The sequence below is a fragment of the Heloderma suspectum genome, chromosome 1 (assembly GCF_057233095.1).
Source record: "Heloderma suspectum isolate Gila_16-S chromosome 1, 16-S_ref, whole genome shotgun sequence".
Lineage (NCBI taxonomy): Eukaryota > Metazoa > Chordata > Lepidosauria > Squamata > Helodermatidae > Heloderma > Heloderma suspectum.
This window is the reverse complement of record NC_139458.1, coordinates 291,299,175-291,325,547: the sequence shown is the minus strand read 5'-3', so window position 1 is coordinate 291,325,547 and position 26,373 is coordinate 291,299,175. Positions and strand designations below refer to the sequence as shown.

The 26,373-nt window shown below is 43.1% G+C and overlaps 1 protein-coding gene across 1 annotated transcript in view; it reads left to right on the top strand.

Moving 5' to 3' along the window:
• The window catches only part of LOC146359226 (protein eyes shut homolog), a 249,636-nt gene that overhangs the window by 118,718 nt on the left and 104,545 nt on the right, over nt 1-26,373 (top strand). Inside the window, exons 4-5 of the mRNA XM_084826874.1 lie at nt 10,068-10,176; nt 10,706-10,926. Of these exons, the coding sequence (XP_084683000.1) occupies nt 10,068-10,176; nt 10,706-10,926 (330 nt within the window). The remainder of the gene's footprint in view (nt 1-10,067; nt 10,177-10,705; nt 10,927-26,373) is intronic.

The window sequence follows — 26,373 nt, the reverse complement described above, 5'->3', positions numbered from 1 at the left end:
AACTTTGTACGTCCACCCATTGGCTTTATTTTGACATTGCATGTTTTAAGAAATCAGAGACTTTGTGAAGAAAAAATTTCATTCTGCCATTTAAAGAAAATGCCAGCTATAAAAAGAACCCTTTCCTTTTAATGACCCAGCTTGAATGTAATGCTTGAAACTGACAAAACATGCTAGAGAAGGGCTCCCTATTAAAAAGAAAGAAAAGAACAATTGATTAAAGCCAATTGTTACCCCCAAAATAGCCCATTTGTGAAATTATAACAGGAGAAAAAAAACAGCCCTGGCAGCCCACAACCTTTCAGGAAGATGTCATTTTTTTTTTTTTAATTAGGGGGAGAAACCCCTAAAGTGAAATTACTGTTTTATTAATCATGGCTCTAGAGATTTGACAGGAAAAGCCAAGAGGTTGTTATATCTAAAAAACATACTATAGATCTTTATACTTCTGAACTGGATGTGTGCATTCAATTGTAAAATCACTGTTCTTGAAAAATCTCATATATTACTTGACAGCTGGTTAGATGTACCCTTGACTACTGCTCTGGTTAATCAAGGGTGTAAATGAAGCGACTGCTTTGGCGTTCCACAGCAGTCGTTTCAAATTCTCTAGTTAATATCAACACTTTACAGGTAAAAGCATCTTGATTTTTGAGCCCCCAAGTGATATGTTAAGCTGATCGAGATTGTTTGTTAAGGAAGAGTAGAAAATTAGTGCGTGGGTCTAAATTTAAATGCCTGAGCTTTCTGATCCAAATTGCAGAGATACATGTAAGCATTGCATTGCATGTGATTATTTGTAGAAAGGGTGGATGCCTTCATTTTTATATGGTCTAGCCGGCTGTCAGTGTGAAATCCCTATTGGTTCTCGGCACCAGATCCTGCCGCATCCGTTCTGCCTGCACAAGGTCAGACCCTCCCCCTGTTGTGTATATGCTTGACTTTTTATACTCCCTCATTTGACATTTTAATTTTGTTGGATCTGCATGGCAATCCCCAGGAAATATGGCTGTGGTGATAACACTGTATAAAAAATGTAATTGATGTAAACAAAATTTTCCTAAGTATGTTTGCATGAGCATGAATGCTCTGTGGTGTGTGTGTGTGTTTTTTTAACATGATTACATTTGGTAATTATAATGCATGAGTGCAGTTAGGAAAATCGTATGTCTCAGGACCTCTCCTCATCCATATTGTCAAAAGTGTAATCAGTTTAAAATACTTTGCCATGTTTCCCTTGATATAAGCAGGAAGCTGAAGCAATCATGCTGTCAATTAGGGCTTAAGTTAGACTTTTCAATGACTAGAGAGATTTGGCAAGGGTGGCGGTGCGGGCTCCAAGGAATATGTTTTGCATTTCCATTTTTTTAAAAAATATTTTTTGCCATGTGTCTTTACTGCCACCTTGTGGCTTCACTGTGCAGAAAGCCACCTGCCATCCATTGCACAGAGCAGTTCGTTGCTGGCAGTTGTAGTGCAAACTCCAACATGTGTTTGGGCTCTGTGAGCTAACATTTGAGTTTAAAAATGCCTCAGTACTAGTTGGCTTAAGCACATTCCTTTTAATAGCAGCTACAAGCCTACGGCAGTCCACTGCATCTTAATAAATACCGACAGTTGATGACAAATGAAGCTGGGGGGGGGGGGAGGTGCAGTGGGAATGAGTGGGAGATTATTGTGCTAGGTAAAATATTAGAACTGCTCGTTTGTTAGGTGCTCAAATATCAAATGGCAAAGTGATTAATCAGCATGTAACTAGAAATTAAATTAAAGCAGAGATTAACCTTGGTTTAGCTTTCATGTGCTTCCTGGGGGCTGTCTTCACGAGCGCTTTAGTGCAAAGTTACAGCAGCTTGAGGTCCTTCATGACAGATGACGTCATCACCAATCTGCTGCCAATCAACTGCTTCCCTCTTGAGAAGCTGCACTTTCTGAAACTCCTTTTTCTCCATCTTTTCTATGGAAAGCAGCTCCTTGCCAGTTTTGCCACAGTGTGCCATGTCCCCCCCCCCCAGTTAAATCCTGGGCATGCCTCTCTGACCTGGCAGTGATGTGGTCAAGGGGGAGGGACACCCCATTCCCTCTTCTTTCCCCAATGGAAGTAGTTTTTCCCATTGAGAAAATCCCCAGGAGCACAGCAGCAAGCCCCTCACATTACCGCAGTAGTGGGGACACTCATTCACCTTAGGTAGCCTGCTTTTAATTATTAACATATCCCCTCCCCTTCTGTGCATGCTTACTCAGAAGTAAGAAATAAATCTCGCTCTCCTGCAGTGAAAAGGTTAAAAGCTAACTTTAGTAACTCGCCCTAAAGTGCTTTCTCGCTTCTGCGATGCTCTCTTAAACCGCTATTGCAAGGTTGTGCTTCTTTGATATTCTGTAATTTTGCTGTTGTTATGTAAAGTCCCTTCTCTGCTTTATCGCAGTACCGATTATTTTGGGTTTACGTGAGCTTCTCATTGCGAACAGGGAGAAGAATAAAGGGAGGAAGGGAGGTTGGAAGCAATAGGCAAAAGTGCATATACAGGGGAAAATGGGGTGGGAGCAATAACTCCACAGCAGATTGCTAGGATGTGGTGAAATTGGGGGCGGGGAGCTCTCAGGAGCCTTTAGATGCTTCACTGGAGAACTGGAGATTTTGGTTTCTTCGGGGAAATCTGCACACACAGGGAAAATTAGTTGCTCTCAATTCATAATATAGTAGCAGCGGGGAGCCTGGACAGGGGCAGGAAACAAGCCTGTCTTGTAGGTTGAGCAGCCCCTGCCAGTTTGATGATGTTCAGTTCCACTCCCCTCCACCCCACCCAGAAGTATGTTCCTTTCAAGCACTTAAAATAAGATTTTAATGGTACGCTACATGCGGCTTATCTTGCTTTGTGTGTCCCTGACAGACCAAAGCTGATTCCATGAAAATCCGGGTAATACTCCAACACGCTTCTCATTCCATTGTTGTGAAGACACCCCCCCCCCCCCGCTCCTTCTGGCTCTCGATTACGCTGAAATTTGAAACTTCTGGGACATAACTTGGTTGTTCTGGTTCTTAGCAGAGAAAAGGATCTGTAATCACCTTAACTGTGCTCACAGACAGGATATCAGAGGCACACTGACCCCCGTTGTGATCTGACTTGTAATGTGTTGCCATTGGACCTCGGTGATAAGGGTCCAGGTCCCACCTCTGCTAAGAAATCACTGAATAATTCACTGTCTCTCAGTGCCCATTTCTCCTAACTGTGAACCAGGTATACTTGCAGCCTACCTCACAGGATAATTGTGAGGTCAAACACAATAAAAGCTATAAAGCACTTTGGAAATCAACTGTGCTTTATAAAGTATAAACAGCTCTCATAATCAGGATATGTGTATATGTTCATATTTGGAACTGTGATGTCCATGTAAGATGGCCTGTGTTGCAAAACTGACTTGAAGAATTCTATCACAAATTTCATTTTCTTGAAGAACAGATTGCTGTGGAAAATCTGTTAGCCCTACGTGTTACTGGGCATGCACCTTCCTTCAGGGTCACACTGCATCGTGATTTTATAATCTTGAAACTACATAAAACATTGTTTCACATGTGCATTTGGGTCAAGATTGTACTGCATTGTGGTCTTTGTGGTCTTAAAACCTTTCTTCTGACTTGGAATAAAAGTGAATTATGACAGTAAATGTTCATAACTTTAAATCTGTTCTCTGCATGACATGATACTACAGGACCAAAAGGAAAAATGGATAAAAATACATTGTGGTCCTTTCCACACCAGGGTCCTTTAGTGCTGCTGAGGTATTGCTCTTCCACTATCAACTAGAATGGGAATTAATAAAGCCGTAGTTCCAAGTGGCAATTAAAACTGTGTAATGCCCACCATCCCCATGGGGAAAGATCGTAACTATTTTACTCAGAAGTCAGTTCGATTACTACATTGCAATAATCTAGGCTTGACATTACAAGTTCCTGTACCACTGTGGCAATTTATTGGCAATCCCCTGTGATTCATCGATATAAGAATATGTTCATATAATGCTTATTACTAGAGATCTACCGGACCAAATTTGCTCATCTTTTTTTAAAAAAAACTCAAGCTTGAGCAGTGTAGATGTGAAGAAAAATTTGAAACATCAAAAAAGTTCAAAGTTTGAGTTTTAATAGCAAAACAGTATGTTTATTTGCTCTGCACCAAACAGTCTCCTGTTGCTTTATCTTTCCATGCCAGTTTATTTGCTCTGCGCCAAACAGCACCTGATCTGACATCATGTATTTTTTTACCTCCATTACCTGCATCCTCCCACTTTCCTTTTTTCTGTTTTTGTTTGGGTTTGTTTTTATTCATTTTGCTTCACAGGCAAGCTTCACAGGGCACTGCTAGGCCTTGGGGTGGTTCCTAGGGGCAACAGCCATGCCCACCCTCTGTTTTTATTGGTTTGGACTGGATGAATCAGAGAGCAGGGAGGGAGTGGTTACTGCTGCTTCTCCCATGATGCCCTGTGCGTGGGTGGGGTTTGTGTGTGGCGGGGTAGTGGCCGGGGCGATGTGGCACGAGTAGGCAGGGTGTAAAATGGATGCCATATTCGATGGCTCTGGCTCAGGGCAGGTGAGAGAAAGTTGATATTTTTTCTCTCTTCCCCCCCCCCATCTCACCTTTTGTTTTTCAGGTCCAGGTGAAAATGGGAGTGGGGTGAGGCTTCTTAGGTGGGGGCTTGGAACACCTCCTTTCACTGCAACAGCAGGGGGATGGGTCTGTCTATGCTTTCATGTAATGGGAAGGGGTTCTTATTGGAAGGAGGGAGCCTAACTGTGTGTGTGAATGGGAGGGAGGGAGGGAGGTGGTCTGAAAGACCATGTTTCCTATGATGGGTGGGGGATGCTTGCTTTAATGTAGCAGAAAGAGGTTGTATTATTGAAGCGCTCACTGAAGGGAAGCTGATGGAGGACCTAATTGGAAAGTTGAAAGAAGAAGAGGGAGGGAAGAAATAAATGGCCCCTGAAAGTTGTTCCAGTCCCAAGGGAAATGGGGAAATATATTCTCATCCAATCATTCCCAGACAACTAGCACCCGTGGCGACATGAGCTTTCCACTAATAAAATAAGAATACAGGAACATTGGAAGGGCCCTGCTGGGTCAGACCAATGGTCCATCCAGTCATATATCCCGTTTCCCACAGTGACCAATCAGATGAGGGACCCTACCAAGAAGCATCTTTGTGCCTTTACACCCAGGCATAAAGGCAGTAGCCCTCTCACACGACTGCCATCAGAAACTGGGATTCAGTATCATGCTGGCTCCCCACATGGACATCCCATATGGCCATCATGATGACTAAAAGACCTGTTACCCTCCATGAATTTGTCTAATCCCCCTTTAAAGCTAATAAAGTGCATGTTATTGTCACCTAGATTGCAGTGGCTAGCCACAGGTTGGAAGCTACAGCAATTATTTTCGGAGGGGGAAACCCCTGTTATGGCAAGTTGGGCACCAGTACGTATAATAATTATTTTCATTTTTTTAATGATTTTTCATTAGTCACATACAGTAGAAAGTCTGTACTTGACACATAAATCCCATCTTCCTTAAAAATTATGTTACATGCTGTTGCCTTTCTGTGGTTATTTCTGGAGGAGGGGAAATGCACTTGTTTTCAAATGCAGCTGAGATTTATTGCAGAAATATGTGCCAGATACACAGAAATGCCTTGAAACATCAAAACAAGCTGAAAGTGTAGAAAATACTACTGTTAAGTTTTGCCTTGGGTATCTGAAGGGGTAGATGATGAGTGACCATTGATTGCCATTGTCACTGTTCTTAACATAAGATCAGGCCAGTACCTTATGGTGTCTTATATTATGAAGTTCATTATGAAAAATAGCGGTTAAAAATGTCTTGACGCGATACCACTGGATTAATCATTGTTCTTTCTCATTTGATCTGCTAGACACCTTGTTCTTTGGATGAATGAATCTGTCTGCTAAGTAAATATGCAGGAACTCTGGCCAATATTTAAAGAGAGTTAGAGCACAATCCTATGGCCACTAGACAGAGGCTAGACAGCCATAGGATTGTTCATTTTGGGGGAACCAACCTCGGAGCCCGCGCTCTGAGGTTGGTTCCCAGAAAACTGCCTCCCCACCCCCACCACCTTGTAGGCGGTGTGGATTGTCCCCAAGCTCCATGCTCAGAAGAGCAGCATGGAGTGGGACAAAAGGGGGTGTTCCCAGGGGCAGGGAGGGGCGGGGAGCACGGAAGTGCCAGTACGAGGCTTCCTATACATTGTGTGGCGTCCCCCCCATCCCGTCTGAAGTCCCATGGCTAGACAGTCAAAATTGGCTGTCTAGCTGCAAATGCAGGGTGGCTGGAGTGCAGAGAAGATCCCTTCCACACTTCACCCTCCCTGGATTGGATAGGCAGTCCTTTCCGAGTTCGGAGGTGGCTGCCTATCCCCATAGGGTTGCTCCCTCTGTGTGGTGTACTAGTTAGAATGTTGGACTGGAACTCAGCAGTTCTAGGTTCTAGTCCTCACTCAGCCATGAAGCTCAATGGGTGACTTTGGACCAGTCACTGACACTCAGCCTAACCCACCTCACAGGGTTTCTGTGATGATAAAATGGAGAGGAGGAGGACCACATAGACTGTCTTGGATTCCTTGCTATGGGAAAAAGTGGGAAATGCAAATCATCATCATCATCATCATCAATGTTGTAAAAAAAATATTTCCACATCAGTTGCAGACATCACAAGCACAAATATTTATGCACTGTAAAACGTACAATTCTCTATAAAAGTTCAGTGTGTGCCTTATTTTGCACATCTCTACATATCTGTAATAAGTGGGGAATTCATACGCATTACTCATCATAGCAAAAATGAAATAGGCAACTGGTAGTAGCATCCTTATTCTAGACACGCTGTCTGTAGGAGACAATAAGTCTACAGAACTATCCATGTATTTTTGGATGAAGTGTTGACTTATCTATATAATGCCTGCCAAACCTCTAACAATATGTTGGCTTAGTAAGTTCCCTGATAGGAGACAAACACACTTGCCATGTGTGCACATGTTTGTGGAGAGGTAGTGGTTGTGGGTGTGTGGGAGTGGGAGTGGAAGAAAGGCCAATTAGTTTGACTTTACTGCAGTCTCCAGAGATATGATGGAGCTTAGCCAACTGGAGGACATATTACCCTTGCTAATATGAGGCCAGGTGTCTGCCACTTTGCATGCTCTGAATTTAGTGAAGTAGTAAGTGTAATCACTGAAGACTAGGGAAGAGAAAGTAGGCCATGATCAGGAGCTTCAGTAGACAGAGCTGGAGTTGCAACAAAGATATTTTCTTCTCAGGGTGAAGTCTTGTTCAAGTCAAGGTGGCTGGTCATGATGGCTGTCTTCTCCCCCAAGGCATCACAGCCCAGGCTGCAAGGGTTTTAGGTGTGAGTGGGATGGGATTTTCCCTTACTTTCTACAGCAGTTATAGTACATTTTGGGGTTTTCAAGACCTGGCCATTCCTGCCTTCCAGTCTGAACTGAGGCTTTTGCAGCTTTGAGTAGCACTAGTAGCCAGTTAGAGAACACCACTAGGTGTATGCCAGCTGTAGCACATATCAACCCTGCCACCCCCCCCAAAAAATCTAAGTTATCTGATTCCTAAAGGAAACTTCCGAAGTTATTTTCATTGTATGAAGAAAAGGAGGGAAACAAAGCAATGGGGAAGTTAGTGTCATGCTCTGGAGAGGATGTAAAATGCTTATGCTTATGAGCATACCGGGTTTCATTCACATGGCCTCCAGCCTTAATTTTTTTCTGAGGAAAATGAGGTTGGGAAGACTAAAGACAAAGAAGCCAAGAGCCATTAAGTGCTAGAAAGATCTATGACAGCATCTCAACCACAGAACAAGAGGAGGAGGATCCAGACATTTCAGGTATTGGAGAGAGGCTGTAATAAATGGGCTTCCTTGGCATAGACTCATAGCTCAGTGGTTCAAGAGGCCCTGTGGCACCAATCTCTTTCATTGGCTTACAGCTCATTCGTGGTGATTTTGTTCTGGTTCCCCTTTGCTCATCTTCAGAGCGTGTGGGCTGGGACAAGTGAGCAGTAGTACTAATAATTGTTCTAATGCCTGGGTCATGGACAAGTAGGGTCCCTCAGAGAAGATAGGCAGCAGAAGTGGGCACAATCCTTTAGCAAACCTGGACTGTGGCAGTCCAGGAATACACTGCTGGTACCAGTGTCAAAAATACCAGTACCATGCCTTGATCTGTTCCAAGTGCAAGACGTCCAAGAAGATTACAGATCTCCTACTTGAATGATTTTCCCCTCAGTTTGACAAGGTAGGGTGGGGGAGAGATACTCAGTATTTTCCCTTTCTCATACAGATTAGCTCTTTCCACTGAGTTGAATAGGGCCCCCTAAATCTGCAAGAGATTCATGTGTGTATCTGAGCACAGATGAATCTCTTGATTAGAGTACAAATGTTAACATTAGGTTGCCAGGCGCAAATGTTAAGTGGAATTTCAAAACGAAGCATGTTGGGAAAGAACATTTTCACAAATTGAGTGCTCATTTTAATTAAGCTCTTACCCATTATGTTCTCACATTTGACAATCACTGAAATAATAATAAGCACTCTTGTGTTTTTTTTCCCTCAGAAAATAATAATTTAAAAACAATTATGTGAAAGCCATCCTTTGGGAATGGATTTTATTGTCGATAATGTATGTAGCATTTACCCCCAGATTTTATCACTAAAAAAAGAAGTCTCAATAACATATTGAACAATCCTTGTATATATTTTACAAATTCCCTTAACCTTGTATCCTTCGTTATCTCTGAAGCTCAATACCAGAGTATACATTAATAGCATCCTTCATGGGTTGTGATAACTCTATCGCAGTGTAATCTTGATGCTCAGAGGTACAGGTCTTCATTTTTCATTCAATTTCTATTTCCCCTGTAGACCAAAGAAAGGGAAATGTCTATCGAGAGAGTTCACTATCATTCAACACTGATGTTACTTGTTCAACAATCATCTACACAAGGGAAAATGTGCCATACACAGTTAGCACTTAGGATTTATCAGGATCTGCTTACATATGTAAAAATCTCTTTTCTACCCTCACTGTCTCTTTCTGTATACATTTTAAATGCTCAAACAAGCATCAGATAAGCAATTAAAAAGGGAAATCTTTAAAAAAGAAAAGAAACCTAAATCTTGGATCTGCTTTGGAAAGTCCATATAACCTGAATACTGTTCATATCGCTCTTTCTAAGACTAAGTCCCTGTTCATACACTTGATCATGATCACACACACACGCACACACACATTACATTTGGTAGTGGGAGTGTGTAGGGCTACTGGTAAGCTCACAAGCCAATGGAGATCACATGGAGGAGCTGACTGCATGACTCAAGACCTCCATGTTTGGCCTATAACAATCTGTGTAATAGTGGTGGCTACATGTATAGACCCCAGGCATCGATGCTGGTTCATACAAACACTGCATTCATCCATTCTCTCCTGAAGAGGGTGGCCAGGTGTCCTATTGTACAGAGGCCAGTCCTCTATTTTGGAGAGATGATGGAGGACAGACTTCTCTTTGAAGGTGCTTTTTATTTGATGGGCTGTCCAGTCCAAGCCTGGTTTGCAGTACAGAGAATCACATGGAGGGAGAGCAGCAGGGGCCTTGACGTTTCTTCCCATCCACAGTTAGCAGACTGAGCAGGCACAGAGGTCACCCAAGCAGTCCTTTTTTCTATGGTGAGATGTATTTCTATTTCGATTATAGCAATTATTTTAAAATTGGGCTCTATTCATATAAATTAGTACATGCAAATATTATGCAAATTGGTGTCCTCTTTTTAGGCAGTGCATTTCTTCTTTTTGAGCAATGTGAAAGTGCCCACCCTACCTCTGAGCTGTGAGCCTCCTGACTGTCCTGCACTCGTTCATAGGTGTTCATGCCGGCTGTGTGAACCAGTCCTGTCTTGCAGAATAAAACTCTCATGCTAGCAGTACATTTTCATAACATCGCCTGTTAACATCATAAACAATGAATAATGAGTTCTTCTGCTTCCTTCCAGCTATATGTTGCCTTTTGGCAGTCCTGAAGGTTATTGCCTGATTGAAATGACTGCAAACAAAAATTCTCCTGTACGTCAGGGAATCTCTCTGCCGCATCAACTGACTCAGGTGAACTTGCAAAGCAGAACCCAAATCTAATGCTAGCACAGCTATTTTAATTTATCTTATAAGGCACGGGTAACGTGATTGACCGACTTCACTTTTGTAATTAATTGAAGCAAACCTGTTAGGTCTCATGATATTGTCCATATAGGATATAATATATCAGGAATTCCCCAGCATGCCCCATTGAAATTAATAATAATGCTCTTGTACAGCTTCTGTTGATTTTAGTAGGACTTGTCTGGGAGAAGTTCCTGGTGGTTGTCTGGAGATGCTGTTTCAGCAGCTTCAACATGAATATGATGTGTTGTTCTACCCATACACTCTGTGGTTGCTTACATAAAGTTAGAAACTGAACATAGTCCATGTATGAAGCATGGGAGCAAGTGCCAAGGTTAAACAGCTATGTACAAGATGAAACTGCAGGAATGAACCCCGAGACTAGTTTCTGTCTTGTTTTCCCTCTATTTCTTTCATGAATATACCATACAGACAGCTGCAGTGATTGCTGATGTTTTTTTGTAATCCTTCTCAGGGTACCTTTGGGCCAATATTCCTTGGAAATGTCCCTCATCACATTAAGATCCATCCAAGCGCTGGGAGGATTTATGGCTTCACAGGCTGCATTAGAGAGTTCCAAGTGAACAACAAAGAACTGTTCATCATAGATGAGGCCTTGGGAGGAAGGAATATCGAGAACTGCAATGTTCCTGTGTGTGACTACCATCCATGCCGCAATGGGGGCACTTGCACTAGGTAGACACCCAGTTTTTATTTTGATTGTTTCAATGTCTTTATTCTGCAACTGGTTTCTTTCATAAAATCATTGTATGTGGTGCTTTATTTTACGTTATTTTAATTTATTTACTTGACTTGCAGCATTTATAGGCTGCCCTATAACAAAATGAGTTCAACTATTATCTCTCTCTCTTTTAGTTGTTATAGCTATTGATTTTCATGTGGAAGCCACTCCTCCACTTCAAGAAAAATTATTGTCCAAATATTTTAAATAATAATACATGAAATAATATTTTATCCAAATAACTATCTATCATCTATTTATCTATTAAAGCATTTTAACCTGCCCTTAAGCTAAAAAGGCTCCCAGAGCTGTTGCTTGATGCCATCCCTCTTCCACCTTCTCATGTGTCTCTCCATCTTCTGCACACATACTGCCCATCTATCTTGCATTATTTATTTATTTATTTATTTATTTATTTATTTATTTATTTATTGCATTTATACCCCACCTTTTTTCCTCTTGCAAGGAACCCAAGGCAGCTTACATTATCCTCCTCCTCTCCATTTTATCCTCACAACAACAACCCTGTGAGGTGGGTTGGGTTGAGAGTCTGTGACTGGCCCAAAGTCACCCAGTGAGCTTCCATGGCCGAGTGGGGACTAGAACCCGGATCTCCCAGCTCCTAGTCCAACAGTCTTGCCACTACACTACACACTGTGTTGCTCCTTCCCCCTATCTCTGTCTCCCTCTCTCTGGCCATCCATCCCCCCCCTCACACACACACACACACACTTCAGCCCCCTTCTCTCTCCTTCTCCTTTTGAAAGCATTTTTATCCCACCAAAAAAGGCTCCCAGAACAGCTTCGAAAGATCAGTATTAATAAGTCAGTCCAGGCCCCAGTTTACAATCCAAAACACATGATACAAAAGGAAAAGAGATGGGGAGGGAGAAGGAAAAAACCCCTCAGGCACTGGTCCTTAGTTACAACGTTCTTACAATAATCAGCTGGAATGGAAACGGTCACAGTTCAAGGAGAGGAGGAGCCAAAAGTTGCTTATCTCCCAGCTGAGCAGATGGAATAGCCCTGCTTTCCATCTTTTCATCTGCTGCCCCCATGTTGAATAAGAGGCACTTTTTTTCCTTTTCTTTTTTTGTAGAAAAGAAAAGAAGCTTGCCGCCTGAGCCTTCTGAAGTATTAAGTACAAGGAGCTGACTCTGGTTTCACTCATTCGCAGTGGAGCTGAAATCAGGGAGTTCACTAAAATGCCTCTACTTTTAATGACTGGGAGCTTTTCTTTTATTCATATGCATAATGACAGAGCCAGCCACTTCATGTGAGATTAAGGTTAATCCCAGTCCAACTGATGCCAGGTGGGAATTGCTGAGTACAGCCCTTAGAACAAGACAATGTAGCAAACTTTAATACAATCTATTTGTTTTACACATGACAGGATATTTTAAAAGTCACCAAGAGAAAATGCATTTAAAAGAGTTGAAGATTCCTGAAAATTTTAACATGTCAGGTTACAGATTCCTTACCATAAAAAAAGACGTAGAGTCTTATTTAATCATCATTTTTGCCACATAGAAACAATTAAATAACTATTTTGATTATACTTGCAAAACTGAAATAGTTCAGAGTCATCTAAAAGGTTGCCCATCTTTTAACTTAGGATGGTTAATAGCATTTTAAAAAGATATTTCTCTTCATTTCTGGTGATACCGGGACATTGGAAAACCTTCCTACTGAAAATCTTTCAGGCTTCTTCACACAGAGCTTTTATCCTGCTATTGAGATTAGTTACTCATGGAAGTTTGCTAGCCCTTTAGACGACGTCATCAACCTCCAGGGCGTCTCCCCCACTAAATGACCTTTATTCCATTTTTTTAAAGATCAGAGATAATGAGCTATCAAATTACAGTGCTGGAATTCCACTTGAGTTCCCTCCTGAAAAAAGGAAAAGCTGCAATAAGAGGAGCTAGACCATAGCGCCATCTAGAAGCTGTATAATGAAACATATCAAAGACTCAGATAAGGGAGGTGGGAAGGAGGGAGAAGGGGGTGGGAAGGAAGGACGGACGGACGGACGGACGCGTAAAGGGAGTCCATCATGATCCTGCATTTGAAATGGAAGCAGAAAGCCCTGTTTTAAATGTGAGATTTTAGGCTGGTGTAGGGATGCTCTTCATCTCTGAAAAAAGCACAAGCTGTTAAATAAGCAAATAAACCTCAAGGTAGAAACTCTGATCTCCATTGCATAGTTTATTATAAGACCATTGGGAGATAAAGCATAGCACTGGAAGTTCTAATATTTTGCTTCACTGCAGGCAGAGGCCAAGGAGGCTAAGCTTCTTAACACCAACACAGAAACACAGTGGCTCTGCCTCTGAATGACCTAACGTTAAAAATTTCAGCCAGTTTTCCAAGTTGCTTTTAAAGTACAATATGAGAATCCTGTTCAAGAGTTCCTTCCCCCATACAAGAACTTCGGGTCAATCTACATATTAGTGCCAATAGAAGCTTTTTTTACCTTTCTTTAACTGCTGCACAGGAGGGGGTATATTTGGGGAGTGAAGAATTAAGCCTCCCCTCCCCATGCACAGAGGTCCTGATCTCTCTGGGGCTCCACACTCTTACTTTAGAGCAGTGGTGTAGTGGAGGTGGGGCTTGCAGGGAGGCTTTTTCATTAGCAGGGACTCTGATGTCATTTGCCATCCCCCTCAGAATTCCCTGTTCCCTCTGAGTTTAGCTGTGATCCTAACTGTAGCTGTGGGGGGAATGAATTTTCCAAGCAACAATATATTGTTCCATGTTGGAATGCAAAGTATTTGGGGTGGCTTGGTCTGGAATGTGCAATTAAGACCTATTCACTTTAACAAAGATGTGCTCCTGGTGGAGATGAAAACTCCTAGAACTGGTTTGTTGATATGGATCGACACAGCTGCCTGAAATTTTTGGATGCCCTTGGAGACTGTCACAATGAGCTCCTGCATTTCCAAATTTACCACTACACCACTGTGTGTGTGTGTATGTGTGTGGTTCAATCCAGCTGGATGTGTGGATGTTTCTGTTGGAGCGGGAGGGGGGAGATATAATGAAGGAGCTTAGGAAAGGCTAATGGGTAATGTTGGGATGCTAAAGGAGTGTGCAAGGGGGCTGTTTAAATGAGAAGGGATCGGTCTGTCCATGAGGGCTGAGTTGAGAGGGTGAAGCTTCCATAGAGTATCATATTTTAAAAACCTAAAATGTTTGTGTGTGAGTGAGTGAGTGAGTGAGTGAGTGAAAAAGATTTTAACACCCCTGCATTTTTTTCTCAGACATCCAGCTGAAATACCACTGCCTTGCTCTCAGCTGCACTGTTTTTGGATCCCAGTGGAAGGCTGTATATCTTACAAGGTTGTACAATCTTAGAAGGGGCATGGCTGTGAGGGGGCGTGGCTGTGACTGTCACGAAGGGACCCTGCACTTCTGGATTTGCCACTACACTACTGTTTTAGAGTAAAGAAAAAGAAGAAAGGCAGCTGTGTGCAACGTAATTAATGTAACCTGCAGTTTAACCTTCAGGGGAGGAGAGGGGCTATAGCTCAGTGGTAGAAAGCTCTGCTTTGTATGCAGAAGGTCCCAGGTCAATCCCCTGCATCTCCAGGTAGGGCAGGAAGAACTCCTGCCTGAAACCCCGGAGAGCCGCTGCCAGTCAGTGTCAACAATACTGGGCTCAATGGACCAATGGTCTGGCTCAGTATAAGGCAGCTTCCTATGCTCCTATGATCCTGTCAGTGAATATTGCTGATGGGAAGAAGGAAGCCCAAGAGATTGTGGGGCAGGGTGGAGGGAGAAGATAAAAAAGGGATTGCTCTTTTTTTCTTTCTTTCTTTTTAAAGGTAGGATTGGGCTGGTTTAGACCTGCATAAACAAATGGGTAAACACTGAAATGCATTGATTGTAATGGAACATGCACTTAACTGTGTGCTGAATTGAACACCTATGGGATCTTGTAAACAAAGTGAAGTTGAGGAAGGGGCTTCCTTTTTTTCTTTTGTTTTCTTTTCTTTTTATTTCTTTGCAATATTATTTATTTATTGCTTGATTTATTGTGATATTTATATATTTATCAATTTATCTACTAAATATAATTAAATCCCTAAGCAGTGTATGTGTGTGTGTGTGTGTGTGTGTGTGTGTGTGTGTATATATATATATATATATATATATATATATATCACATTGAAAATACACTATTAAAAACAATTACAATTACAATAAGAGCAACACAAGGAGTAATAAGACTGAACAGCATGATTAATTTAATTACAAGCTGGTGAAAGCCTGGGTGAGCAGGTGCATTTTCAGGAGGCATTTGAAAGATGCCACATTTTCTGCCTCCCAAACTGCATGAAGGAGGGCTTTCCAAAGGGTGGGTGCTGCTACCGAGAAGGCCCACTGTCAGGTTATTGCATCAGGGTGCTGCGTAGTGACATTCTGTTAATTTTGGAATGATGAGCAAAGCCTCCTCTGACTATCTTAAAGGTCAGCTAGGTATATATAGGGATGCTGAAGAAATTCGAGATGAACTAAAATGAGCTTGAATTTCTAAGAATCTGACTTTAGGAATCTGCTGGAAAGTGACCCCCTCAGGCCATGCAAAGTCCGTGGACTTTCAGATGATTTTTTTTTACTTTCCCAAAATATACGTATATATATTCATAGGAAAATAGGCAAGTTTCTGCTGAAGAAACATTGGATGGAATGGGGGACAATACACTAAATGTTACATACTAAGGTAAATTATTAAATACTTATGAAAATATTTATGTAACTATTTGCATATTTTTCTGCTAGACGAAACAATATATTCACACCTGTCTGTGAGTGGCTGATGGAACAAAAGGCACTTGACAATCCATGAAACACAGACGGAGCAGATCGTACACAGTCCATGAATCCCTAGGTATATATAAGGGAGGGTGGTCTGCTAGGGTCCCAAATTGTTTAAGACTTTGTATGACAATAACATAACCTTGTACATGGCTCGATAGCTATTAGGCAGCCAGTGAAGTTCTTTTAGCACAGATCTTATGTGGGCATAGCTGGGTGTCCCAGTGAGCTCCCTCACTGCTGCATTCTGCACTAGCTGCAGCTTCAGAACCAGGCACAAGGACAGCCCCACATATAGTGCATTACAGTAGTCTAATCGCGAGGTTACCAGTGCATGGATCACCATGGCTAGGCTATCCCTATCTAGGAATGGGCATAGTTGGCATATCAACCAAAGTTGGTAATGGGTGCTCTGGGCCACCAAGGTGACCTGGGCCTCCAGTGACAAAGGTTTATCTTTGTCCATACATACCTGCTCCTCCCGAGGGAGTACAACCCCATCCAGAACTGGCAAACAGCCCAGTTCCCAGACCTAGGAACTACCAGCCCATAGGGTTTCTGTTTTATTGAGATTCAGCTTCAGTTTGTTAGCCCTCTTCTAAGCCATAACTGCATCCAGGCATCAGTTCAGAACATGCACAGCCTCTCCTGATTTGGATGTTACAGAGAAACAGAGCAGAGTATCATCAGCATATTGGTGACAACTTGCCCCAGATCTCCAGATGACTGCTCCCAGTAGCTTCATATAGATACTAAATAACACTGGGGACAAGATGGTGCCCTGTGGTACCCCACAATTCAGCTGCCATGGGACTGAGGCACAGTCACTCAGTGCTGTTCTCTGGAACCGACCCCGCAAGTACAAGTCAAACCACTGTAAAACAGTGCCTGCAACTCCCAACTCATAGAGGCAGTCTGGGAGGATGCCATGCTCTATGGTATCAAAAACCACTGAGACCTCAAGAAGAAGTAACAGGGTCACACTCCCCCTGTTCCTCTTCCAAAGAAGGTCATTCATCAGGGTGACCAAGGCTGATTCCATCCCAAAACTGGGCCTAAATCCAGACTGGAATGAATCCAGATAATCTTGAATTTCATTCAAGAGCACCTACAGCTGAGACGCCAACACTCTCTCAAGCACCTTATTCAGAAACGGGGTGTTTGTGACTGGATGATGGGTAGCATAGATCTCTGGATCCAGGGAGGGTTTTTTCAGTACTGGTAGCACCACTGCCTCCTTCAAGGCAGTATGGACCACATCATCATGCAATGATGCATTCACCACTCCCCTGATCCGTCCAGTCAGTCCCCCACAGCTAGCTCAAGTAAGCCATGAAGGGTAAGGGTTGAGTGAGCAAGCATGTGCTGGGTCATACAGATGCAGGTGTCTCGTCCACATCCTCAGGCTCCAAAAACTGAAATTGATCCCACAGAGCAGGATAAGACAATGCACTGGACGCCGTAACAGACACTGCATCCATAGTGGTGTCAGTTGAGCGATTTTATCCTCAAAGTGTCATCATAGTGGGTATCCAAAGTTTCCAGTATTGGGTTCACTGGGTTTGATGAAAGCAAACCTCAAACCACTCGGAAAATTTCAGGTGGACAGCTACTCGAGGATACAATGGAGGTGGCAAAGTAAACCTTCTTTGCTGCCTTCATCGCCACACAGTAGGCATTATTATACACTCTTATGTGTGCTCAATCACCTTCATGATGAGACTTATGCTCCAACCACCTTCTGTCCTGTTTCATTGTCTAGAGCTCCCCAGTAAACCAGGGAACCTTTCAAACTCCACAGTGCTGAAGAGGTTGCTCAGGAGCAATCTTGTCAGTGGCCCATCACATCTCGCCATTCTGTAGTGTGAAAAGGGCCTCAACAGAATCACTGGCTCTGGCTACTGAAATGCCCCAGAGCATTCAGAAATCACTCAGATTCCATAAGTTTCAGGGGCAGACCATCTTAATGGGTCCCCCAACCTTGCAGGGAGGGACTGGCACCATGAGACCAAGTAGGCATAGCCCATCACATTTCCAAGCTTACCTGCACAGATACAGGGGCCAAAAGCTAGGAGCATGATCAAATGGTACTTTGTGGGAGTTAGAACAGCTTAGGGTGCAATCATATACACACTTACATGGGAGTAAGTCCCATTGAATTTGGCGGGGTTTATTTCTGAGTAGACATGTCTAGGATTACACTCTTGATGTGGTGAGCTCTGGATCCTCAAGTGGAATGGGTCTTCTGAATTACACCATGACACAGAAAGCAATTCACCATGCAGCCCAAACACTTCTGAAAGTAGATTGTTCTGGTTTATGTGTTTGTGATGAAGCAGTCTGGTGGTTGCATCTTCATGGATTCAGAAATCTCCATGACCATGAAAGCCAATTTATAACTCAACCAATGGGGCATGTGAATGAGCTGCTAATAACAAAAAGGAGGAATTGTGAGGCATGTTATAACATGGTGGTCACATTAGTCTGGAAGACACACACACACACTATTCTATTGTGACCAATGGCACAGCAGACTAGCAACAAGGATTATAATCTCATCCCAGAATGGCCCAGCCAGTAACCTTGATTAAGTAGAAAAAAGCACAGTGTGATGGCTTAGGATATTCACACACACACACACACACAGTTGGAAGTCAAATAAAGATTTTACCAAACTAGAAAAAACCTGGCTATATTGCATAATATCTCATCAAATGTACTGAGGCATCAGTACAACTGCACTTTCTAAATTTCTGCCTATCATGCTGCTGTTAAAGGCATAGGTGCCCTTCCAGAATTAAAGGTGGTAACCTTAATTGTTCACAGGAGCTGTTCCTTAATGATATAATCCACAAAGCATAACTTTTCCATTCATTTTTTGAATTGTGAGCTGGTTGTGAGTTGTGAGTAGTTGTGAGCTACACCCTATATGAGTGATACATTAAGATATATATGCCAAGTTTACATAGAGGTAACTGACAGTGCAGCTTGGGACCTAAATAACAGTATGCACTTACTTGCTTGTGACTATGTCTCACTTAATTCAGTTGGATTTCTGAGTAAGCATGCCTAGGATCAGTCTGTCTATAACTTCTTACTTATTTCGACATGTGGCACAAGGCTCTTTCACATGTCACTGACATGAAGGAGGCATGGTACAATTGCTGAGGAGCTGCAAAGAGCATAAAAGAGACAATAACTTTGGGAGTACCTGAGCTAAGGTTAAACAAAAGAAACAGTAGCTTGGTTGCTAGAATGAATAGAAATCTTCCTTTAGATTCCTGGATTCTTGATTGAATTTGGGCTGGCTGATTAAGCATGGCAAAAGTCACACTTTCAAGGAAGAAGTTCTCAGAACAAAAGAGACCATGAGGGATAACCTGGTGGTGGTGTCTTAACCTGTTGATGGAGGTGAGCATGCTTCAGGATTGAAGCATATTTCCCACTAAGGCTTTACACAGAACAATTTAAGCAATCCTCATGAGTTGCTGGATTCAAGTGGTGGTTTGAAGGTCAGCATGGTGTCTGCATATACTTGGTGTTTCCTTGCCCATGCAACCTTTCCAGAAAAATAAAACATATTAGACAAGGTGATGGCAGAAAAATACTCACGTAAAACCATCATAGCTGAGCTTCTTGGTAACAGTGTAGATATCTGCAGTAAGGAAGCCTAATCTTGAGCAGCCGCACACATACAGGCTTCCATACAATCAAGACACCCGCTCACACTGGTGTCCCACTTCATGGTAGCCAAATAGTGACTCATGCATAGCCTCACTACAGATGACAACACTAACTTATAGATGTCTGATGGTGGGGCCAGCAGTATTCCTGATGCTGTGCAACACCCTGCTCCCCAGTAATTATGTGATATTTATTATTATTACTATTATTATTATTAATTACATTTATATCCCACCATTTTTCCTCTTTAAGAAACCTAAGGTGGCATACATACTCCTCCTCCTCCTCCTCCTCCTCCTCTGCATTTTATCCTCACAACAACAACCCCGTGAGGTAGGCTGAGCTGAGAGTCTGTGACTGGCCCAAAGTCACCCAGTGAGCTTCCATGGCCGAGTAGGGACTAGAACTCAGACCTCCCAGTCCAGCACTCTAGCCACTACACCACACTGGCTCTCCAGTGTGATATCCCTTCACCTGAGTAACATGTGTAGGAAGGCTACAGTTTTACCCATATCTTTTGTCACTGCCACTTCCCCATGACAGGTTCCTGTGTTGTGTGCCTGATGTGGAAACTCTCATGTCAGTGCTGTGTGTTCCTGGGGACATCTGGCCCCCATGACTCACATGGAAATTCACTATATAATCAGGAGTTTCCATGGGACAATAGCCACATTACAGCAGGTTATGGATTGGAGAGTCAAGAAGAAGTTCTCCATACAGATTAGCTTGTAGACCAAGTGTGGGCACTTGTGCCCCACACAATTAGAATTGTATGAGTGGGGAAAGTGGAGTCATGCTTGGCCCTAGCCCTTCCTTCATATCCCCATCGCTCAGCTTTGTTGTTGTTGTTCAGTCGTTAAGTCATGCCCGACTCTTCGTGACCCCATGGACCATAGCACACCAGGCCTTCCTGTCCTCCGCTCTCTCCCAGAGTGTGCTCAAGTCCATGTTCATTGCATCGGTGATGCTATCTAGCCATCTCATCCTCTGCCGTCCCCTTCTCCTTTTGCCTTCAATCTTTCCCAGCATCAGAGTCTTTTCCAGTGACTTTTCTCTTCGCATTAGGTGGCCAAAATATTTGAGCTTCAGCTTCAGTATCTGTCCTTCCAATGAACAGTCAAGGTTGATTTCCTTTAGGATTGACTGATTTGACCTCCTTGCAGTCCAGAAGACTCGTAAGAGTCTTCTCCAGCACCACAGTTCGAAAGCATCAATTCTTCGGCGCTCAGCCTTCCTTAGAGTCCAGCTCTCACAGCCATACATTACTACTGGGAAAACCATAGCTTTGATTAGACGGACCTTTGTCGGCAAGGTGATGTCTCTGCTTCTTACTATGCTGTCTAGGTTTGCCATAGCTTTCCTCCCAAGGAGCAAGCGTCTTTTAATTTCATGGCTACAGTCACCATCTGTGGTGATCTTGAAGCCCAAGAAAATAAAATCTGTCACTGCTTCCATTTCTTCCCCTTCTATATGCCAGGAAGTGATGGGGCCAGATGCCATGATCTTCGTTTTTTTCATGTTGAGTTTCAAACCAGCTTTTGCACTCTCTACTTTCACCCTCAACAAGAGGTTCTTTAGATCCTCTTCACTTTCTGCCATTAGGGTGGTATCGTCTGCGTATCTGAGGTTGTTGATAATTCTCCCAACAATCTTAATTTTGACCTGTGATTCATCCAACCCGGCGTTTCTCATGATGTACTCTGCATATAAGTTAAATAAGCAGGGCGACAATATGCAGCCTTGTCATACTCCTTTCCCAATTTGGAACCAATCAGTTGTTCCATGTCTGGTTATTACTGTTGCTTCTTGACCCTCGTACAGGTTTCTCAGGAGACAGGTAAGGTGGTCTGGTACTCCCATCTCTTTAAGAATTTGCCAGAGTTTGTTGTGATCCACACAATCAAAGGCTTTAGCGTAGCCAATGAAGCAGAAATAGACGTTTTTCTGGAATTCTCTTGCTTTCTCCATGATGCAGCGAATGTTGGCGATTTGATCTCTAGTTCCTCTGCCTCTTCGAAACCAAGCTTGTACTTCTGCTGGTTCTCGGTTCACATGCTGTTGAAGCCTAGCTTGTAGGATTTTGAGCTTAACCTTGCTGGCATGTGAAATGAGCGCAATTGTACGGTAGTTTGAACACTCTTTGGCGTTGCCCTTCTTTGGAATTGGAATGTAAACTGACCTTTCCAGTCTTGTGGCCACTGCTGAGTGTTCCAAATTTGTTGGCATATTGAGTGCAGCACTTTAACAGCATCATCTTTTAGGATTTTAAATAGTTCAGCTGGAATACTGTCATCTCCACTAGCTTTGTTGTTACTAATGCTTCCTAAGGCCCACTTGACTTCACTCTCTAGTGTTTGCTATGATCAGCCTGTTATCTTGGCAAAACTCTATTAGCTTTTGTCCTGCTTCATTTTGTACACCAAGGCCATGCTTGCCTGTTATCCTGGTGATTTCTTGACTTCCTACTTTAGCATTCCAATCCCCTATGATGAAAAGGACATCTTTTTTTGGTGTTAGTTCTAGAAGGTTTTGTAGGTCTTCATAGAACCGATCAACCTCAACTTCTTCGGCCTCAGTGGTTGGGGCATAGACTTGAATTACTGTGATGTTGAATGGTTTGCCTTGGATTCGTACTGAGATCATTCTATCATTTTTGAGATTGTACCCCAGTACTGCTTTTCCCACCCTTTTGTTGACTATGAGTGCTACTCCATTTCTTCTAAGGGATTCTTGCCCACAGTAGTAGATATAATGGTCACCTGAATTAAATTCACCCATGCTTGTCCATTTTAGTTCGCTGATTCCCAAGATGTCGATACCCTCTGCTCTTCCCCAGTAGTATATTGGACACCTTCCGACCTGAGGGGCTTATCTTCCGGCATCATATCTTTTAGCCTTGTGATACGTTCCATGGGATTTTCTTGGCAAGAATAGTGGGGTGGGTTGCCATTTCCTTCTCCAGTGGACCACATTTTGTCAGAACTCTCTGCCATGACCTGTCCATCTTGGGTGGCCCTGCACAGCATAGCTTTTGTACCCTCCATGAATTGGAGACAGAAGGTCTGAAGCAAGGAGGCTGTTTTACATGGGTCATCTCCCACATGATTTAGAACCCTGTGTGATAAGGCATCGAAATCACAGGGAGAAGCTACCCATGCAGAGTAGGCTCTCTAGCCCTTCCCCCTACAATGTGTGGTGGACAGCAGAGATGAGCAACAGGAATGCAACAGAGAGGTCAGGGCCAGCAAGCACAATTCAGCTCTCCCCTTTACCTGTTTCTCATTGTATGTGTGGAAGTGAACACCTGCATAGGGCTAGAGTGTAGACTGCAGTATTTACAGTCTTGAGTTTAGACAGGAAACCCAGACTGAAATCTTTGCTCAGGCATGAAACTCATTGGGTAGTATTAGGAACTTGCTATCTCTCAAGAGTTGTTATGAGAATAAAATGAACTGCATGTACATTGCCCCGAGCTCTCAGGAAGAGGAGTAGGATATGGATGTATAGAAAAATACATTAAATGATCTTCCTACACTGTGGATTGGCTCACATGTAACATCAAGACATGGTTTGATGCCCTGGGAACAAGCTCTGTGCTCACACTCCCCTCCTCCACTGGTACATGCAGCTTAATTATTTCCTAGTTTGTGGCAAAATTTGTCAAATCCTAAGTTGTGAATTATAACTTGCCCTTGGTGCCCTACAAACCAGGTGGCATTACATGTGAACTTATCCTGTTAATACAATCCAGTCCTATTAAAATCTATAGCACTTCAATGGAAAATGGACTGTTACCCAAAGGGTAAAAATGCTTCCAAGCTGTTCGGTGTTGAATGAAATTTTTCTCTGAGAAGTGGCCTACTCCACCAGTTAAGGGGTGAAATCTCCTGGAACTCTTACAGTGGAGGCTCTTTTAAGGGAAGTGAAGGGTTATCCAATAAAAATAGACCATATTTTTATCTGGATTTAGCAGTAATTAAACTGATATATCAGTGTTGTGAAAACAGTTCGTAAAACTACTATGCTGGTGATTGTGCCAAAACCACAGTGGTAGTGGTTGATGAATAGATTTATTTCTGTCTGCTTAAGGGCTCATCAGAATGTAAACATACATGAGCTTAGCTTTCATTGTGCTAAGTACAACCAGAAAGTTAATTACGTCCATACACGAGTGTGCTTCCAACAGCAATTATTCTTACTGTTTGTCATTCAGCATCTATTGGAGCAGCAGATGGCTCCATTTATGCTAATCAATTAATTAAGACTGAAAAATCAAACTCATTTAACAATAAATTTCAATAGAGAGTAGATTATCTTCAGATTTCAGACACCAAGAACAACATAATATCCAAATCTTCAAGAAGGCTGGTTTCCAAGGATGAACAAGTTCAGTCTTCCTACAAAACTAATGCTGATTTCTAGCAAAAAAAGAGAAGGTAATAGCATATATATCTGTTGTTGTTGTTGTTCAGTCGTTAAGTCGTGTCCAACTCTTCGTGACCCCATGGACCATAGCACGCCAAGCCTTCCTGTCCTCCGCTCTCTCCCAGAGTGTGCTCAAGTCCATATTCATTGCATCGGTGATGCTATCTAGCCATCTCATCCTCTGCCGTCCCCTTCTCCTTTTGCCTTCAATCTTTCCCAGCATCAGGGTCTTTTCCAGTGACTTTTCTATTTGCATTAGGTGGCCAAAATATTTGAGCTTCAGCTTCAGTATCTGTCCTTTCAATGAGCAGTCAGGGTTGATTTCCTTTAGGATTGACTGATTTGACCTCCTTGCAGTCCAGGGGACTAGTAAGAGTCTTCTCCAGCACCACAGTTCGAAAGCATCGATTCTTCGGCGCTCAGCATCTGTATATAGCATCAATAATGAACTGTATATAGGATCAATGATAGAGATGTTCTTTTTCAGCACAGTTCAAACATATTCAATGCTTCAAGTGATTTTATATCAAGAGTCTTTCCAGTGGATCAATTTGTCGCATAACAAATGTGTAGTATCTCCAAGAAAGCTCTTCATTCTTGGTAACATAATGGTCATTTGAAGAATTTGCTGCTACTTTATAAAGATTGCCCCCTCTCCCACACACATCTTTTATCTTCATAGATATGCAGATATTACAAAAACAACAGACATCTCCAATACTCTCTCCTTCCAAGACAAAACTGACCTTGCAGCAGCTGCTCTTGGAAATTCTTACTGGTCGGGGAAGTGCAGAGTACGAAAAAGTGAGGTTTTTTTTTTCCCCAGCATTCAAATCACAATTAGTGATGGACAAGCATTTCTGAGCTCAATTTAGAGCGTGTTTGACTTCAACGAATTAATTTAGGCTTGAATCAGATTTGGCCTGAATTAACTCACAAATTAACTCACAAATTGAATCAAGACAAATTAAGTTTGTCTTGATTCAGATCAGGGCTAGGGGAGCTTCCTGCCCCCAAACTGTGCCCATGAGACCCACCCTCTTCCCTTTCCTAGCTAAGCCTACCTAGTGACAGTGACAGAGGCAGTGATGGGGACTTGCAAGCTCTAAGAATGTCAAGGATCAGGGGAACTACATCTCCCATGGTTCTTCGTGGCCCCGGGCACTGCACATACGTCCCTAGCAGCATAACATCCAGGGTCACGATATAATTACCAGGGTCCTTGACACTGGAATGCCAAGTAGGAGCTACATTACCTATAGTTCCTTGCAGCCCTAGATGCTGTGCATCAGTCTATATGGCCTAATGGATCCCCAATCATGATGCCTCCTTTTTACTGCCACCAGGGGGGTGTCGCCACCAGCGATTTAGCCAGCTGTGTGTTGAGGTCATTAGGGATAGATGATGACGTCATGGCCATCCAGCAGCCACCCAGAGCTTATCAGGGAAAAACTGGATTTCCTGAGACTGCTTGAAGTCCGATTCTTCTCTTTAAGTCGGATTCTCTGTGGTATAGCTGTTGCATGCCCCAACCCCCGCATTGACCTTGGGTATGCTAGCCCTCCCCAGGGCTGTGCCTTGATCCTGGTCAAGGGGTGTTTCCTGTCCCCTGTGTTTTCCAGCACAAACCAATTAGTGTCTACTCAGAAGTAACACCCACTGTGCTCAGTGAGGCTTGCGCACATCAGAATTTACAGCAATCCTCCTGAATTGAAATACAGATTTTAAAGCACTGATTCCCTGAAGCCTGTAAAACACTTTACTGAACTTGCAATTCCCTGTGGCTTGGTTTATTGCTTCCAGACGTAACTAAATCACACCTCAGTTACAGTGATCCTGCACAGCATCAGGTTACAATTTGGGCTGGTTTCCCCATCCCTGTGTTTACTGCTCTCTTTCCCAGAACAAACCCATTAGTGTCTCCTCAGAAGTAACTCCCATTGTGCTGAATTGCTGAATGAGGCTTGCCCTCTGAATGCTCACATCAGAATTTACAGAGATCTCCCTGAATAGAATATAGAGTTTAAATCACTTTCCTTGAAGTCTGTAAAGCACTTTACCGAACCTGTGATCTCCGATCACCATGGCTTGGTTTATTGTAGGGATGTACGAAAGTCACTTACCTTCTCATGAAACTGATTCGCAGTGGGGGGGAGGCGTTCCGTCCCTCCCCCCAAAATGCTGGCCGGGGGGGAGGCGCTCCGACCCTCCCCCCTGAAATTCTGGCTGGGGGGGTGCTCCGTCCCTCCCCCCCGAAATTCTGGCAGGGGGGAGGTGCTCCATCCCTCCCCCCCCCCGAATCCTGGCTGGCCGGGTGCGCAAATGGCAGCGGCCATAGCCACCGCCGTTTGCGTCCCTGCAGTCAGCCGTGATAGGCTACATAAATGTTTACGTAGCCTATCACGGCTGAGTGGGGAAAAAAACAAAAAACCACGCGTATGCAAATGGCGGCGCCCATGGGCGTCGCCACTTGT